At 42.9% G+C, this 19,381-nt stretch overlaps 1 protein-coding gene across 1 annotated transcript in view; it reads right to left on the bottom strand.

Moving 5' to 3' along the window:
- per2 (period circadian clock 2) overlaps positions 1–19,381 on the bottom strand; it is a 76,045-nt gene that overhangs the window by 37,688 nt on the left and 18,976 nt on the right. Inside the window, exons 6-13 of the mRNA XM_041213982.1 lie at positions 15,979–16,180; positions 12,605–12,656; positions 9,549–9,691; positions 8,062–8,140; positions 7,293–7,399; positions 4,809–4,962; positions 1,810–1,918; positions 1,568–1,699 (exon numbers count right to left, since the gene is read on the bottom strand). Coding sequence (XP_041069916.1) covers positions 1,568–1,699; positions 1,810–1,918; positions 4,809–4,962; positions 7,293–7,399; positions 8,062–8,140; positions 9,549–9,691; positions 12,605–12,656; positions 15,979–16,180 — 978 coding nt within the window. The remainder of the gene's footprint in view (positions 1–1,567; positions 1,700–1,809; positions 1,919–4,808; positions 4,963–7,292; positions 7,400–8,061; positions 8,141–9,548; positions 9,692–12,604; positions 12,657–15,978; positions 16,181–19,381) is intronic.

Genomic DNA, 19,381 nt, shown 5'->3' with positions numbered 1-19,381 from the left:
CTTTGAATGCGGAGGCTGGTGGGGTCATTTTCACGTGGTCCATCTCTGACACTTCCCTTCCCTTCCTTGACCTCTCTGTCTCAATCTCTGGTGATAGACTGTCCACCAATATCCATTACAAACCCACCGACACCCACAGCTATCTCGACTACAGCTCCTCACACCCCACTTCCTGTAAGGACTCCATCCCATTCTCTCAGTTCCTTCGCCTCCGTCGCATCTGTTCCGATGATGCTACATTCAAAAACAGTTCCTCTGACATGTCCTCCTTCTTCCTTAACCGAGGTTTTCCACCCACGGTCGTTGACAGGGCCCTCAACCGTGTCCGGCCCATCTCCCGCGCATCCGCCCTCACTCCTTCTCCTCCCTCCCAGAAACATGATAGGGTCCCCCTTGTCCTCACTTATCACCCCACCAGCCTCCGCATTCAAAGGATCATCCTCCGCCATTTCCGCCAACTCCAGCATGATGCCACTACCAAACACATCCTCCCTTCACCCCCCTTATCGGCATTCCGTAGGGATCGCTCCCTCCGGGACACCCTGGTCCACTCCTCCATCACCCCCTACTCCTCAACCCCCTCCTATGGCACAACCCCTTGCCCACGCAAAAGATGCAACACCTGCCCCTTCACTTCCTCTCTCCTCACCGTCCAAGGACCCAAACACTCCTTTCAAGTGAAGCAGCATTTCACTTGCATTTCCCCCAACTTAGTCTACTGCATTCGTTGCTCCCAATGTGGTCTCCTCTACATTGGAGAGACCAAACGTAAACTGGGCGACCGCTTTGCAGAACACCTGCGGTCTGTCCGCAAGAATGACCCAAACCTCCCTGTCGCTTGCCATTTTAACACTCCACCCTGCTCTCTTGCCCACATGTCTGTCCTTGGCTTGCTGCATTGTTCCAGTGAAGCCCAACGCAAACTGGAGGAACAACACCTCATCTTCCGACTAGGGACTTTACAGCCTTCCGGACTGAATATTGAATTCAACAACTTTAGGTCGTGAGTCCCCTCCCCCATCCCCACCCCCTTTCTGTTTCCCCCTTCTTTTTTTTCCCAATAAATTATAAAGATTTTCCTTTTCCCACCTATTTCCATTATATAAAAAAAAACCCACTAGAGCTATACCTTGAGTGCCCTACCATCCATTCTTAATTAGCACATTCGTTTAGATAATATCACCAACTTTAACTTTAACACCTATGTGTTCTATTGTACTATTGTTGTTGACATCTTTTGATGATCTGCTTCTATCACTGCTTGTTTGTCGCTACAACCACACCAACCCCCTCCACCTCTCTGTCTCTCTATCTCTCCGCCCCCCACACACACACCTTAAACCAGCTTATATTTCAGCTCTTTCCTGGACTCGAACTCAAGTTCTGTCGAAGGGTCATGAGGACTCGAAACGTCAACTCTTTTCTTCTCCGCCGATGCTGCCAGACCTGCTGAGTTTTTCCAGGTAATTCTGTTTTTGTTTTGTCTGGGTAACAAGTTGACAATTTATCTTGTCAATTTATCTTATCTTGTTTGCATAGGATAGGTCACAACAGAGATCAAACTTACAGGCTTGCCCCAGTGGCTCTCTTCATTGATGTTACCATTACTATCACTGGAAGAGGCTACACTCATGAACTGTGCATGAGATCCATTACTTCCCAAACTTCCATACCCACTGGAACCATTGTTGTAAACTGGCTAAAATAGAAAGGGATGGAAAAGGTAAAAGTTTTAATAGGCAATGTACTAACCAGAGATAAATTATGTTAATGCCTGAGTACAGTTTGAACAATGTGAATTAGCTTTACCTGTAGCAAGAGCTGACGAATCTGCTCAGTGATAGTCTGTATTTCAGGATTGAGTGTCTTCATTTCAGTAAATCCTGGACTAGCAAATACATCTTCAGTCAAAGGACCCCTACATATATTGGAGGTTAAGTAGAGATTTTGTGCAGTGAGTACCTCTTTTATAACATTTAAAAATACTTCTCTGTAGCTTTCTAATACACATTATTTGGAATATTTGATATTTTAAGGGTGATTTTGTCATCATTTGACAGTTAAGTATTCACAAAGAAAGATCGCTTCTAAATTTGTTCCATGGGACATGAGGTGAACAGCTCTGGTCAGAGCAAAAAAGGTCAGAAACAACCCTCACTCTGATTTCTGTCCCCAATTTCTTCCCAAAAGGATAAAACCCCAATCAATTAGATACACTATACGCCAAAACCTCATTTATTTTAAAGATAGTTTAAAGAAAAGTTCATTAAAACAAGTACATTATTTAACAGTTGTGACACAATATCATTCCTTCAAGGGCATTTTGTAAATAAATGAAATTTTTCTTCACATTCTTTCACCTCCTCCCACAGCCACCCAACAGCTTGGAATTTCTGCAGCCCGCGTAGTATCTGACCAACATACAAGTGCTACAAACTGCTCATCTAGTTGAAAACAAAGTAGTGGAGAAGAAACACTTCTACACCGAAACAGTGTACGCAAAACAAAAAACGCTGGCTGCAAAATTAGGTTCCACAGCATCAAGCTTTTGGCACCACAGGTGCCTTATTGGTACCAAAGTGATATCCGCACTGACAACCCACACCGAATGCCATCTCGTTAAGGGCATCAAGAGCATGCTTGTAATACCTAAATAGCCAAGTGGTTATGGTACTGTGTTTGTAACCCCAAGATCAAGAGTTCAAATCTCACAATGGCAAACTATGAAACAATGTAACTTCATCTGAATAGGAACAGATGGAAACGTGTTTGTACTCGAAAGAGTTTTATTAGGCAGATTGTGATGTCAATGTGTAACCCTGATTTCATGTCAGTGCTGCCAATTGGGATCTTCTCATTCCAGACAACGTGCTCTCACATAACCATAGCTGAACATGTGCTCAGCAGCAGGAAATATGCCACCACCATCCTCCCCCTTCCTCCATCACTAGTTCTATTTAATGGAATTATCAGTTACTCTCAGGCTAGCTGCTGATTCATTTCTACTGGCTCTGTTTGCGTTTGTGGAACTGCTTGGTGCTTTGAGGAGTTGGTAAAGTCGAGAAAAAGTGGTTCTTGACATGGAGAAGACCTTGTGGTGACTGCATGGGTTGTGGTCAGATCACTTTCTCCCATGCACGGTACCACAGTTGCAATTCCCCTTGAGCTGCAACATGAGAGGGAAATTGAGCAGAGGCAGCAAAGGAGTAGGGTAGAAGGGCACTCAGCTGGAGGCCTTATCCACTCAGGACTGTCCAGGTGCATTTCTCTTGCCTCCACCTAAACCAGGAGCAGTGTTGTCTCACCTGCACTTTATGAAAGAGGTGTTCACAGAACCTGAAACATCAGAACAGTGCAAGCACAGCACTACCAGTGGTTGAAAAGGTGATTGTGGCTCTGTTTTTTCACTGTACAAGCTACAGCAAATGACATATGTAATGCCTCTCTGCTGCAGAGAGGTGACAGATGTTTTTTATGCCAAGAGAGCATAGCTCATTGCGTTCTCTGTGAACAGAGGAAAGCAGGCAGTGTGTACAGGGCTCTTTCAGGATAGTGGGCTTTCCCAGTGTGCCAATGAATGCCACATATGACTTTGGCAATGCCACATCTAAATGCAGAGAAGTTCTCCAACCGTAAAGGTTATCATTAGCTGAACGTGAAATTGATATGTGACCAATAATGCACAGAATGCCCACTATGCTGTTAGCAATCACAATGCTTTCAATTGGCAGCAACCTGCTGTTCCCTCAGTCTCTCAGCCACATCAAAACAAAGGTTGGCTGCTAAGCCACAAGGGCAATCTTCTTTAAACCTGGCTCATGATTGTACACCACAACCTATCCCACATGTGGCCAGCATATGTATAATAAGCCATGCAAAACAACATAGAGAAGACCATTAGGGTCCTGAGGCAACTATTCTGCTGTATGGACCACTCTGGAGGAGCTCTCTACATGTTCTGTTGTATTTGTCACAATTAAGCCATCATGTAGGCATAGTCCTTGTCACCAGGGATAAGGCAAGAAGCTCAGAAGGAGGGTGGGAAGAGGCAGCTGGCACAATGCCAGTGAACACAATCCCAAATCCCCAACTTGGACAAAGAGGGTATGGAATGGTTATTTTGTTGCTGCTTTTATTCCAGGATTGTGGCCAAGATGATACTGTGATGGTTCGTAGTAGAGGAAAGATAAGATATGGAACCACTATATAGTGGGGATTTGGAGTTGTGTTCACTGGAATTATGCCAGCTGCTTCTTCCCTTCCTCCTTATGAGCTTCTTGCTTTATCACTGGTGGCAAGGACTATGCCTGCAAGGTGGCTACATTGTGGAGGATATAGCAGAACATGTGCACCAGTGCATAGATGACTTCTCTGCTCCTGTGAACTTTCAATGCTGCAGCAGAGAATCTTGGAGCATGTTTCCTGGTCTGTTGCACCATTACCACTCTTCTTTTGTCCAAAAGACTCTTCTTGAGCCAGTTCCAGCAGGGCACCAGAGATACAAGCTGGCTTGAAGCAGTGTAGGCTAGCATCAAGTGGTGCTAGCCTTGCATGAACTTGGACCACCTCCTGAGGCATACAGCAACTCCACAGCAAGTTTGGCACTGGCTACATGCCACCATTAATTAAATTAGCAGGCAGCACAAATTTTACATGGTGTCTGCATTGCTACAAATGGGCACAGGTTCTTCATGCTGATTAATGGCCTAATCCAATTTTTTACCCCGAGATTTAATTCTATTTTTTTTAATTACTTCCAAATTTCAAGTTCAATCAAACAAATCATTTTGATTAAAAAAACTACTTACGTTCTGACTTTGTGCCTTCCAATTATGAAGGATACTTTTCTGCTCCATGGATTAACAAAGCTTGACCAACTGGTGTCAATAGTGACGTATTCACCATTCTGAGAGCAGAATCGGATAGGTGAATGTTCAAAAGGTTGCCCAGCATGTTTCAATACTAAAAGAAAAAAAGAACATGTTTTAAAAAACAACAAAGAGCTGATTTCTTTACGTCTGGTAACTCAATTACCAACAATCCAACAAATACTCAAACCATAATGCTGAAATCATGGAGTGATTGCATACTGTTGCAGCATTAAAAACACCATGGGCAGAATTTTGCCGTCGGCGAGCAGGGGGCGGGGCCCGCTCGCTGACACGTAAAAAGACGCAGGATGACATTGGGTGGAACCCCTTATGTCATCGTGTCCCATTTAAATTTTCAGGAAGGCAGGGGCGCAGCAAAATCAGCCATGGAACCGCTGACCTGTCAATGGCCAATTGAGGCCATTGACAGGATCATTTAAACAATTAAAAGGACCTGCCTGTCCAACCTTAAGGTTGGTGGGCAGGCCAGGAGCCCTGGCGGGAACTAGAAAAAACATAAAACCTCATCTAGCGGTGGGATGAGGTTTCATGCAGGGTTTTAAAAAGTTTAATAAAGTTATTCTGTAAATTATGAACATGTCCCATCTCCTCTGACATTGTCACATAAGGGGCACATGTTAGGGAATTTTTTTCCTCTATTTTTAATCTTTTTCAAAGTAGAAGCGATCTCCCGCTTCTCCAGCAGGGATCAGCTCCCCGCCCACCGGAGATTGGGTCGGGCCCGCCCGCGCGGTAGGCAGAAAATTCTGCCCCATAAATTTAACAAGTTAATTCTTACTAAGGTGTTATCTTCTTCTTTGACCATTAAAAAAAAAATCAAATAAATATGGCACAAACAGTTAATGCAAAATAAAGATTTAACCGTATCTCTGCAAGCTGCATACGCAGTGTAAAGACTAAACTGGAAGTGTCAAATTTTGTCAATACATCTATCCTTTTATTAAATCCTGAATTCATAATCACTCATATAGGAGGCCAAATAGAAACAGCAGTGGGCCATTCAGGCCCTTGAGTCTGTTGTGCTACTTGATTAGATCATGGCTGGTGACCTGAAGCAAAATATCAAAATGAATTTTACTTCCTTACATTTTAATTGCATCTCCTTTAGAAATTCACGTTATTAATTCTCACATATAGAAGGACTGTCATTTCGGCTGGTAGCAAGTGAGTCCACTTGCTGAGGTAAGGCTGGGAGGAAACTACATAATGATTCTATATGGAACCTGGAAAGAAGGGACATTATGAATTGGATGGTCGATTCACATGGCCTGAGTTTTTCAGTCGGCATGAGGGGAGGACCCAATCGCAACGCGTTAAATGACACGTGATAATCTCAGGCGTGCATCCCGATGTCATTGCGCTGTCTCACGATGTTTTGTTCGGCGGGCGCGCTGCTGATAACCGATAGGCCTATTAAGGCCATTAACGATTTAATTAATGTAATTGTTTCGCTGCCCGTCCAACCTTAAGGTTGGCAGGCAAGCAAAAAGGCCGAGCGGCCTCCATGTTTTTTAGGAAACCTCATCCACGAGCGGGATGAGGTTTCCTAAAGATTTTATTAATTAAATAAAAAAACTTTCTGAAATATAAAGACATGTCCCATCTCATGTGACAGAGTCACATGAAGGAACATGTTGAATTAAATTTTTTATCCATTTATTTATTTATTTTTAACAATCCTTCAATTTCGGAGGCAGCTCCATGCCTCAGGGAGATCGAAGCGCTCTTTCATGTGCATGCACGAAAGAGCACTGGCCCTGACTCTCCCTCCTTCCCCCGTCTGCACATGTAGCGCTGAGCGCTACGGCTCATGTATTAGACTGGGCGGGTCTTAATTGGCCCGCATGCATAAAATGGCGGTGTGGAGCTGATCACGGGCGATGATCGGCTCCGCGGCTGCCCCTGCCCACTCCTGCAGAGCCTGCCCACCGACTGAAAAATTCAGGCCCATGTTTCTTAACGTGGGCGCAGATGCTACCAGCAGTAAAGAAACTTCCGGCCTCTGGCTGCAGCAAAGTGCAATTACATTAGCACCAATAATAGTCAAAACTGCCCCCAAAATGGGAAGGGGTTACCTAATCCAACCCACCATCCAATTTTAGAGGGAGCTGGCACCAGCAGCTAAGACATGAAAAGATTTGAAAAATAGTCTGTCTACCCCATGGGGGTAGTTTAATTTGACATCTTGGCCCTCTCTTCGCTTAGACAAAATCGATTCAGTTTTTCTTTACCCCTTAAAAAATACACTGGCCAGATCCAAATGAAATAACATTGGCATAGCTCAGTGGGCATCAATAGTCTGTTCCTTAGGAAACACTGCTGACATTCATAGCAGATAAATTCAAAGCAAGGAGAAAAATAGTACTCGTCATTTTTTTAAAAAATTAGCATCAAACTTACTTTTCTTATGGATGCCTAGCATCAAAGGCCGATCATCTGGGTGCAGATGCATCAGCACAGGCATCCCTATGAGGTCTTGAGGCAAATAACCCAACAGAGGAACAGCCCTTTAAAAGAAAATTGAAGATTCTGATATTCCACACAATGTACATCTACAATAAAATTTTAAAATGTGTAAATGGAACTCATGTGCTTTGACAGACAAATAATGGACAAAAAGCATACAAACTGGATGAACAGAATAGAATCAAAAATCCCAATAACTGTAGCTTATGACAAATGAAACACCAATTTATTTTTAATGCTAGTGTTTTGTTTTCCATAATTGGATATTTTCCACTTTATTTCTCATCCTTCAATATCTATTCACCACTTGCTTGTTCCTTCTGTTGGCCAGCACGATGCACTCCATTGTAAGGAAGTAGGAGAAAGCTTGGGGAAGGACAAGGAGTGCAACAAAGTGAGGGAGGAATGAAGAAACTTTTTTGGAAATGACAGCTAGGTACAATATTCATAAAAAACGTAAACATCGCATATACACCATTTAGTCAGCAGGGGACATTGCAAACCACATAAAAAGACAAGTTTTCGGAACACTTTTGGTCACTTTGACATGATACCCACTAAGGTGGAACTAAATTTTAAAGTTTATTGGAACTTAAAAAGGGTTGGAATTTTCATTTTAAAAAAAAGCACCAAGCTCTCAAGTTGCTGTAAATAGATTTTTCATATGTATATTGTTTAGAAAACCGAAGTAGTGGACTCATACCTCTCATCAACATCTTGGAACACGCAGCTGGATGTGTGAGTCGTGGTAAAAACCCTCTTATCATGAGGAATTCTTGGTGCTGAAAACAAGTTACTTTTCAATGAAATTGGCAGACATAAAAATAGACATTAAAATAGGAAAATGATTTTAATATTACAGAATCCACTTGGCTAACTTAGGCTGGAAGCATAACTATTATTGTAAAACAACTCCCTAATGGCATTTGTGAACTAACTTGGGAAAAAAACCGCTTGATCCAACAATTCACACGTCCATGGTTTTATTCAAACATCCTTAGTAAATAGTTAACGAACATGTCAAATTAAGCTTTTGTATAAAAAACTTCATACAAAATTTAAAAGCAGATCCTCCTAAAACTTAAGATACAAAATATGAATAAATATTCATTTACTTGGAGCTGAAAATAATCTAAACTGCACAAATATTTACAAATTATAGGACATTACCATTATTTTGGTTAGAATAATGTTCACTACAATCCTGACCGATAACAGGTACATTTACGTTATACAATCTTGCAAATAATGAACTGTGTGATATTGAAGATCTTGCTATAAATCCTCTCTGCTTGGTTCCTGTCTTTAGACTAAAACTGTACTGAATTTTACTTTGACATAACAAAGTAAAAACTCAACATATCGAAGTTATCTATAGGTTTACACAAATGCACTGACCTGCTTCTCAGCTGTTCCCACTCTCCAGGAGCAATCAGCTGGTCTCCCAACTGTTCTAGACTGCTGCACGCATATATTGTATCTAAAACTGGTTGGACTCAATTCTGTGGTTGTCTCCCTTATTACTCACCAACTCTGGTCTGCTACTCATTGACTCTCAAGTCAGTAGCAGAATGATCAATTTGGGAGTCAGAACAGTCAGCATTGTTCTCATTTGTCACTAGGTTTGTTGGCTGGAAAGTGATGGCCCCAGCAGCATTCAAAACATTAGATTTCAATAAGGGTCACTTAATAGTGGGTTTATTCATCAATCAGGGAGTTATAATGAGGCCAGCATGGGATGTAGGATCAGGCCAAGAGCAGATACCTCAATACAAAATTAGTGTTCCTGTGGACTTGAAGATATTGGAGACTCCACACTAAGTACATTTTTGGAGGAGATTGTCTCCCATCCTGATCTATTTGGTTGTTAACAAGGCTATTGCACATGTGTACCTAGCCTGCAGTGAGATCATGAATGTAGCTATACTCACTTAGATCTACACAGGTGATCAAATACTATATGACATATCTGTCTTGTGCACTTATTGTTACATATATGGCATGTGAAAAGTTATCAGTCCAAGTTGAACAAAAAGAGTTGCAAAGTGCAATCATTCACAACTAAAATATTCACTTATCTCAGGAAATTAATTGGAAGGAGGGAATCTGGCTCAGTGAGAGTTGAAGGAACCTTTCTCCTTTTATATGCTCTTATGCATAGCATGTCAAATCAAAACAGAAAACTCTTACCTTCATAGCCTGAGTGCACTCTTTCAGCAAGCAACAGACAGCACAGTTGATCGTCATCATCTTCAGACACCCGCACCTTTGTGAGATAAGTAGTCACACGAAAAGGATAGTAATGGATGCCATGATCTCGCTGCCGGTCTCCACTGTGAAACAGATGCCAGCATAAATACAAAGTAGGACAACCAATCCAAAATATAATATTCACCATAAAAACCAACAAAACTACCCCCACCAACTTCTGAGCCTATACTTATGAGTAACAAGGGTGTGAAGCAACATGTTAAGCTACAAAAATAGTGGTTTGTCATCTCAATTTCAAAACACTGTTGGAATTTTCCACCCCTGTTGGTGTTGGGCATCATGGCAGGCATGAGCAGACAATATGGCCAGAAGGCCAAAAATTGGTTTTATGCCGTTGTGAAACCAGCTTGCAATCATTCGCTCCACCAGTCAATGGTGGGCCGCTGTTCCTGCCATCCAACGTCAGGAACCTAATTTCAATGCATTTGCATCTCATCTTGCCTGCCCGCAGCAATCATTTACTGCCCACATTAGTGGGAAAACACGCTGGTCCAGATAATGGCCAGAGTTTTCCGGCCCTCGTCGCAGGCGGGACCCACCGTGGGCAAGGCGGTGCCTCAGCCAGAAGCCCATTGACTTGTGGCAGGACCGGAAGATCGTGGCAGCAGACGGGTGCAGAAAATCCCACCTAATGTCTTGACAAGTGTGACGTGCAGAAGTCAGGACTTAACAATAGGGCCTTGCTCACCTCGTGGACATCAGAGGAGCAGAAGATGCTGGAGCCCTAACAGTTACCAGACCCTGGAGGAACACATGCATCGTAAACTGAATGGATTCTCATGGACATTGCTCTGCCACAGAAACAGTTCGCGGAAGGTGGGAGGTCTCTGTTGGGACATCACGGTCTTGGCCATGGGCTGCTATGAATGATTGTTGAGGAGGGAGAGGAAGGTGTACTGAAGGGGTTGGGAGAGGAAAATCTAGGCTTGGCTGGGAGAGGAAGGTGTCCGGGATGGGGGGTGGTGATGTTGGGAGGGAGTAGGGAGTACAATGGCTGGGTGGGGAGGGTGTAACAGCAGAGAATGCAGCACCTGGGGAAGGAAGGTGTGGGGAAGGAGTCCAGAGCAGCAGTGGTGGGGGGAGTCAAGGAGTCAGAGAGGGGGAGGAAGAGTCCAGGGCCGGGAAGGAGTCCGGAGGGGGAAAAGGAGTCTGGGGGGGTTATGGAGGGAGATGTCTAGGTCAATGCGCATGGGAGGGATCTGTGTGACTGCCTCCTGGGGAGCGAACCATGGCTGGGCATGATAGGAGGGAATGGTGAGTATCAGAGGAGGCAGAGTGAGCCGGAAGGGTGGGAGTGTGTGGGTGCAATGGTAGCGGTAGAAGGGGCGACCAGAGTGGTTGGTGGGGACTCCAATAGATACAGCCTCTGGGGGTGGGAAGGAGCTCAGGGAGGTCAATGTGAATGGGGGTGGGGTTCTCAGGAAGGTAGGGAATACACTCATTCACCTGGACATCCAGGAAAGAAAAGGGTTCTGGTCGGTAGGTGACAGTGGGGAGATGGAAGGTGAAGCCAGGGCATCAGTGATGGAGGAAAAGGACATGGGAAAGGACAGGGGAGTTGAGCAAAATCTGACTACGACCTTGGCTGTAATTTTCCAGAACCTGCTGGGGTAGGATCCCCCGCAGCAGGGGTGGCAAGCCACTGAAATCTCCATTCATAACGGAGGAACCGGATGATCCCGCTGGCGTGAGGGACTAGAAAATTCCGGCATTACCATTGCTCAATTCCCCACTATTAACATCCTGAGGTTACCATTGAGCAAAAGCCGAACTGGACCAGCCATATAAATACCGTGACCACAAGAGCAGGTCTAAAGCTGGAGATTCTGCAGTGAGTAACTCACCTTCTGACTCTCCAAAGCTTGTCCCCATTCACACGGATAACACTCAAGCAGCTCAGTGAGAAAAACTGAATGTGGCCCCCCCATGTGAGAAGGTTGGACAAGCATGGTTTAATGTCTTATCCAAAAGTCTAACAATGCAGCACCGGAGTGTCAGCCAAGATTCTTGTCCTGAAGTGGGGCTTGAACCCCCAGTCTTCTGGTTCAGAGGTGAACATGCTATCTACTGAGTACATGCTACCTACTGACACTGGCTGAATTATTCTCTTTAAGTTTGCTGAATGAAGATACAAGTGCAAAAGGGTTTCACATTACAGAAGGACAATATAAAACTTTGGACGGGGTCGGGGGTGGGGGAGCTGAAGGACAGAGAAGAATAAATATGGGAACTCTGTCTCATTTACTAAACCCTGAAGTCTGTCTGATCAGGGTCAAATTAAAATAAAAAAAGCACACACACTCATGCACTTATTAATTTTAATTAAGCATTAAAAACACAAATATTTAGAATCCGTACAAACGGATTAGATGACTCCAGAGTGCATTCAGCATTCAAAGTAAGAACATGAACAAAAGAATCCCTTAATTAAGTTTACTCCCAATTTTGAGAAGAACAAAATGTTGACAGAACAAAGAGTTCAAAAAGGATATCACTGCAGATTGCAAAAGATCACACTGCTCGTTTACTCCTCTGAGGTCACTGGAGTGTTCTACTTAATGAACGATCAAATTCTTGTGAATGCAAGATATTAGACCTCCACCCCCACCTTACTGAGGATCACTAATCTTTCAGATTCAAGGTGCCCTTGTATTATAAATGCAAATGCTTCAGCATACAACATTTAGCAAACTCTGTGGGCAAAAGGTACGTGTACCTATCAGCAGGTAGTGGCATGAGTTTTAACATTGAACTACCACCAATTTAAAACTCCTAAAACCCAAAAGCCACAAATCAACATTATGCAAATATTAAAAAGGCAAATTGAAGGTATGTTTTCAAAAGCATCACCCCAGATGATTAATTTAATTTTCCTCTTTACCACTCAGATGACATCATTGTCTATACGATTTATTTCTACTCTTCCTTTGCACAAACTCCTCAGTTTGCGAAATTCCAGTCCTTTGAGTACCCACCTAATACGGCAAAAGAAAGACTTCTCTTGCATACAATCTGGAGATGATGAATCTGAAAGACAGTTATTGTAACAAATTACAGCTTCACAATAAAATTGTTGGAAGGGGAGAAAAAGAGTAAAGATGGTCTTAAAAACTCTGCTGGTATAGTGAATGTTCCCTGCAACTTCACTATTAATGTAATGTTTTGTGAAAATTATTAAGGCTTTAGTGACTCGGCACAAAAGAATCAAATCTAAAATAGTTACATTTGGCAATAATTTTCACAACCAATGCAATACTTTTCCTGTGCATTTTGTTGTGGAAACAAAAACAAGTTGCTCATCACTCCCAAGTAAGAGAAAAGAAAAACAACATTTTCCAGTTGAGCCAGGGAGAGCAGAGATCCACCAATTTATAGGAATCAGGAGAGGCAAGGACAGAGGCATTGCTTTGCTTTTTACTTAATATGGGAGTAAGAGATCTGGAACAAGGTTTCTGTATTAAGTGGAATGCAACAGTGCCACTGTCTCTCCCACTCCTGTCATCAAAATCAATATTTCTTGACCTTTTTAACATTTTCCCTGTTTTGTTGTGGGGAAGAAATTCCTTAGCAAAAACAAATTTGCCGGAAATTTTCATGGCTGCAGATATGAGACATGTGGGACAGTGATAATATATCAGGAGATGAGCAAGCAGGTTAGATAAGGTGATAAGCATGTGGAACATCAAAAGCCAATATAATACAGGGTAACCTGTTTCAAGGTTCAGAAATATATACCAGGAATTTTCATTGGTTGGGCAGGCTTGGCGGGAGCGAGCAGGGGCGGTTGCGGAGCTGACCGCTACCTGCGATTGGCTCCCACCGGGATTTCATGTGGGCAGGCCTCCAGTGTGGAACACGAGCGGCAGCGCTGAGCTCTACCTGTGAGGGCTGGGGGAGAAGGGAGAGTCGGATCCAATGCTCTTTCACGCATGTGTGCGAAAGAGGGCTTCAATCTCCGAGGCATGGAGCTGCCTCAGGGAGATTGAAGCGATTGTTAACAAGACATAAATACAGTAAAAATTTAATACGAGACATTGTGTCACATGAGATGGGACATGTTTTCAATATTTTCAAAGAAAATTTTTATTCAAATTGTAATAACTTTAGGAAACCTCATCCCACTCGTGGATTAGATTTCCTAAAAAAATGTAAAGGTCGCTTGGCCTATTCGCCTGCCAACCAACTGTTAGATTGGATGGGCAGCATAAATGTGAAATTAATTAGTTTGTTAATGGCCTTAAAAGGCCTTCCAATTATCAGCGGGCAGGCAGCCGACTCTGGTGCACGCCTGCCTAACGAAATACCACGAGACAGTGCGATGACGTCAGGACGCACACTCAACGTCATCGCACATCATTTTACGCTCCGGCACGTTAGGCCCGCCCCTGCACACCGACTGTAAAATTCTGCCCATAGTAACCTATCTTTATCCCCACCACCAGACAGTAAGTGAAGCAGCCATGAAATCTATCAGTACAACACTGACCACACATTCCTGCTTGACACCTACGTCTCCATCATTTTGGTGAGGACCTTGAAACGCAAGGCTAAGCTGTCACTGGAAACATGCTGGAGTCTCACTAACTTTGTTGGCATATGATACCAATTTTCATAAAAGGACCATGCTGCAATTTACTGATGGACAAGTGTGCATGGTGTACAATCCCCCGCTGACATTTGGAATTGACCAGCCATCTTTGAGGGGCCACTGCAGGCCACTCGGAAGAAGTGGAAAACATAAGTTTGTAAATCATTTTTGTGGGGCCAGAAGCACCCATCCCCGACGACTTACCTATCCCTCCAACAAATCTGCAGTGACTTGGCTCCACAGTAAAGCTGCCAGATTTCACAAGCTCTCTAATCAGCAGTCTGCTCACCGGAGGAATATCAATGAGGCCTGATTCTAATACTAGTTTGGCTTCAGAGTGCTTAAATTGAGTTAGTGGTAATGCTCACTCTGCCTGATGGAAACAGTCAACTAATTGCAGTTATGAGCAATCACAGGATATAAATTGCACAAGACAACAGACCAACTTAGGGCTGAAGTATAAAACATTAAATGGATCTTAATGAATGACGCATGCATGGTTTAATCACACAAGCTCTAATCTATTTAACATGAACTTAGATCAATGGTGGTATCATATTTGGAATAAAAAGTGTGCAATTTTGGGCACCTATCTTCCAGAAAACACATAAGATTGAAAGGGTGACTAGAATTCTTATGGAATTTAGGAACCCAACCCAAGGAAATTCAGGTCATGATCACAGATAATGTAGACAAAAGCAGTCTATGTATCTGCGTCAGCACAGCATTTAAAAGACAAGGGTTAAAATAATCAAGCATGTTAAGAGATTAGAAGGAACCTCCCCCTCCCCAGACAAATGAATACTCAGAACCTAATACAGCTTTAGCAGCTTTAAGAGTAACTCCTCAATAAAAACTGGATAAACACAGTCTTTTGGCAATGATGATGAAGATTACAAGAATAAAGACAGATAAATACATAAAATTATACATACAATGTACAGCACAGAAACAGGCCATTGTGCCCAATTGGCCCATGTTTGATGAGTCTCCTTCCACCACTCATCTAACCCCATCAACAAAGCCTTCTATTCCTTTCTTCCTCATGTGTTCATCTAATTTCCTTTTCCTATTTGGCTCAACTACTCCAAGTGGTAGGAGGTTCCACATCTGACTACACTCTGGGAAAAGAAGCTGCTCTGGAATTCCCCGTTAGATTTATTGAATTCCCCACTGAATTTTATTAAACCCCATTTAAGACTGCTATTCTCCTTGCTCTTCCTAGCGAAATGCACCACCTCACATTTAATCTATACTGAAAATAATTTGCCAATTACAAATCCATCCTGCAAGTTTATCATCTTGTAATTTGATACTTTGTTGTTCACAGTAGTTCCTGCATTGCTATTAGTTGCTGGGGGAGCAGGAGGGGTGTGGGGGTCTTGAATAAGAGAAGGAAACATGCGTTGTCTATAGGCAGACAGCCAGGACTGAATAATGGAGGTGTGAAGATTGATAATTAATTTGCAAGTCTGCTCAATGACTTTAGGGAATGGAGAATTTACACATGAATTCTCTCAGCAGAATAAATGGCTTTGAGTCCACAATGTTGTATTTCCACGAAAAGTGTGGCTGAATGACCCGTTGTTATTGTGTTGTCTCATGTTATAAGGTCATTTGGAAAACTGATTACTAGATTACATAATTGGACAGCTGTATTTTCAATATCTGTGTACCAACCAGCTGCTGGCAACCATTATATAACAAACTATATTTCAAGAGCTGCAAAAGGATCTGTTAATATAATAAACACACACTCACCAGCAGCTGTGCACACACTCCACAGAGGCAGTTGAGATGGCTTGGTAAAGCTGTAGAAAACACCAACGTCCTGTGGAGCAAGGAGCTCTGTGAACTTTACATTTTTGAAGACATCCTTATTGCAATTCAGAATCGAGGAGGCTTGGTCAGAGATATATACAATCTGCCCCGTGATCAAGGAGACAGTTACAGCAAAGATATCCTGCAAAACAGGCCCAAACCGGTGAGTTGAGAAAGATACAAATGAAGCAAATGGTTATTATTACATTCAGTTTCTACATATATACAAACAAGTAAATTTTGTAAATTCTTAATTTACCATTTAGAGACAGGTCTAAGTTATAAAGAAACTGAAGTGCTGTAATGGTGAATTGTACTGTAGCATCCAATATAGCTTTAGAACTGCTACAAGGAGATGATTGTCTCACGCTTCGCCCATTCTACACTGTAATTTCAGCTGCAATTACACATGTAACTGGGATTTCTGCCACTGTTATAGAGATGGAACAAAGCCCAAAAGAAATTTGCTCACAAGGTCTTTAACAGCTTAAAAAAACCCTCCTTTATAAGAATATAAGAAATAGGAGCAAGAGAAGTCCTTATGGCCCCTTGAGTCTCCTTTGCCACTTAACAAGTGCCTGGCTGATCCTTGACCTCAAAAACACTTTCTTGCCCTATCCCCATATCTTCTGATTCCCTTAAGATTCAAAAAATACAATTATATCAGCCTTCAATACACTCCATGACTGAGCATCCACAGCAATCGAGGTAGATAATTCCAAAGGTTGTCAACCCTTTGAGTGAAGGAGTTTCTTATCATCTCAGTCTTTATCCTAAGATTATGATATGAACATATGAACTAGGAGCAGCAGTAGGCCACTCGGCCCTTCAAGCCTCCTCCACCATTCAATAAGATCATGGCTGATCTGATTGTAACCTTTCGCCAACCCCCAATAATCTTTCACCCCGTGTTAATCAAGAATCTATCTAGCTCTGCATCAAATCTGGTCACTTATCTTGCTGCTTTCTTGGGAGCTTGCTGTGCGCAAATTGGCTGCAACGTTTGCCTATGTTACCACAGGATAACACTTTAATAGTTAATTGACTATGAAATGCTTTGTGACAACCTGGGATGTGAAAGGTGTTATATGATTGCAAGTTCCTATTACAGTTGACAAAGTGAGTGAAACAGCAGGCTTTGTACTGGAACAGAGGACATAAACTTTATTATTCTCCGGTCCTGGTTCCTACTTAAACTCTGATACTCCAATGAATTAGCGTGGCATAGACCTAACTTTAATTGCAACCCTCACAGCACAACATTATTTCAAAATATCCAAAAACACTGCTTTCACTGCCTTTTGAGGAAGACTTATGACACTCAAAAAATTTATCCTCATCTCTGTCTTAAATGAAAGACCCCTTATTTTAAACTGTGACCCCTAGTTCTAGATTCTCCCACAAGAGGAAACATCCTCTCCACATCCACTCTGTCAAGACCGCTCAGGATTTTAAAGGTTTCGATCAAGTCACCTCTTGCTCTTCTAAACTCCAATGGATACAAGCCTAGCCATTCCTCATAAGACAACCCACCCATTCCTGGTATTAGTCTAGTAAACTTACATGAACTGCTTCTAACACATTTACATATTTCCTTAACCAATACTGTACGCAGTACTCCACATGTGGTCTCACTAGTGCTTGTACAACTGAAGCATAACCTTCCTACTTTGGTATTCAATTCCCCTCACAATAAATGATAACATTCTATTAGCTTTTTAATACTTGCTGTACCTGCATACTAGTCTTGCGTGATTCATGCACTAGGGCACCCAGATTCCTCTGAATCCGAGCTCTGCGATCGCTCACCATTTAGATAATATGCTTCCTTTTTACTCTTCCTGCCAAAATGTACAATTTCACATTTATCCACATTATACTCCATTTGCCAGGTCTTTGCCCACTCACTTAACCTACCTATGTCCCTTTGTAGCTTCCTTACATACTCTTCACTATAAGACCATAAGACATAGGAGCAGAAATTAGGCCAATCGGCCCATCGAGTCTGCTCCGCCATTCAATCGTGGCTGATAAGTTTCTCAACCACATTCTCCTGCCTTCTCCCCGTAATCTTTGATCCCCTTACCAATCAAGAACCTATCTATCTCGGTCTTAAATACACTCAATGACCTGGCCTCCACAGCCTTCTGTGGCAACGAATTCCATAGATTCACCACTCTCTGGTTAAATAAGTTTCTCCTCATATCTTTCTAAAAGCTCCTCCCTTTACTCTGAGGATGTGCCCTCGGGTCCTAGTCTCTCTTACTAATGGAAACATCTTCCCCATGTCCACTCTATCCAGGCCTTTCAGTGTTCTGTAGGTTTCAATCAGACCCCCCCTCATCCTTCTAAACTCTATCGAGTATAGACAGAGAGTCCTCAAACATTCCTCATAAGTTAAGCCTTTCATTCCTGGGATCATTCTCTTCTGGACCCTCTCCAGGGCCAGCACATCCTTCCTGAGATATGGGGCCCAAAATTGCTCACAATATACTAAATGTGGTCTGACCAGAGTCTTATAAAGCCTCAGCAGCACATGCCTGTTTTTGTATTCTGGTCCTCTCGAAATAAATGCCAACATTGCATTTGCCTTCCTAACTACTGACTCAACCCTGCAAGTTAACCTTAAGAGAATCCTGGACTAGGACTCCCAAGTCCCTTTGCACTCCAGATTTCTGAATTCTCTCCCAATTTAGAAAGTAGTCCATGCCTCTATTCTTCCTACCAAAGTGCATGACCTCACACTTGCCCACGTTGTATTCCATCTGCCACTTTGCCCATTCTCCTAACCTGTCCAAATCCTTCTGCAGCCTCCCCGCCTCCTCAATACTACCTGTCCCTCCACCTATCTTTATATCATCTGCAAACTTAGCCAGGCTGCCCTCAGTTCCTTCATCTAGATCATTAATGTATAAAGTGAAAAGTTGTGGTCCCAACACTGACCCCTGCGAAACTCCACTAGTCACCGGCCGCCATCCTGAGAAGGACCCCCTTATCCCCACTCTCTGCCTCCTGCCAGACAGCCAATCTTCTATCCATGCTAATACCTTGCCTCTAACACCATGGGTTCTTATCTTACAGAGCAGCCTCCTGTGCGCCACCTTGTCAAAAGCCTTCTGGAAGTCCAAGTAGATAACATCCATTGGCTCTCCGTTATCTAACCTACTCGTTACCTCCTCAAAGAATTCTAACAGATTTGTCAGGCATGACCTCCCCTTGATGAAACCATGCTGGCTTTGCTCGATTTTACCATGCACTTCCAAGTATTCTGAAATCTCATCCTTAATAATGGACTCTAAAATCTTACCAACGACCGACGCCAGGCTAATCGGCCTGTAATTTC

This window comes from Carcharodon carcharias, chromosome 2 (assembly GCF_017639515.1).
Source record: "Carcharodon carcharias isolate sCarCar2 chromosome 2, sCarCar2.pri, whole genome shotgun sequence".
Classification (NCBI taxonomy): Eukaryota; Metazoa; Chordata; class Chondrichthyes; order Lamniformes; family Lamnidae; genus Carcharodon; species Carcharodon carcharias.
Note: the sequence above shows the minus strand (reverse complement) of the source record. Positions and strands in the feature narration are given on the sequence as shown.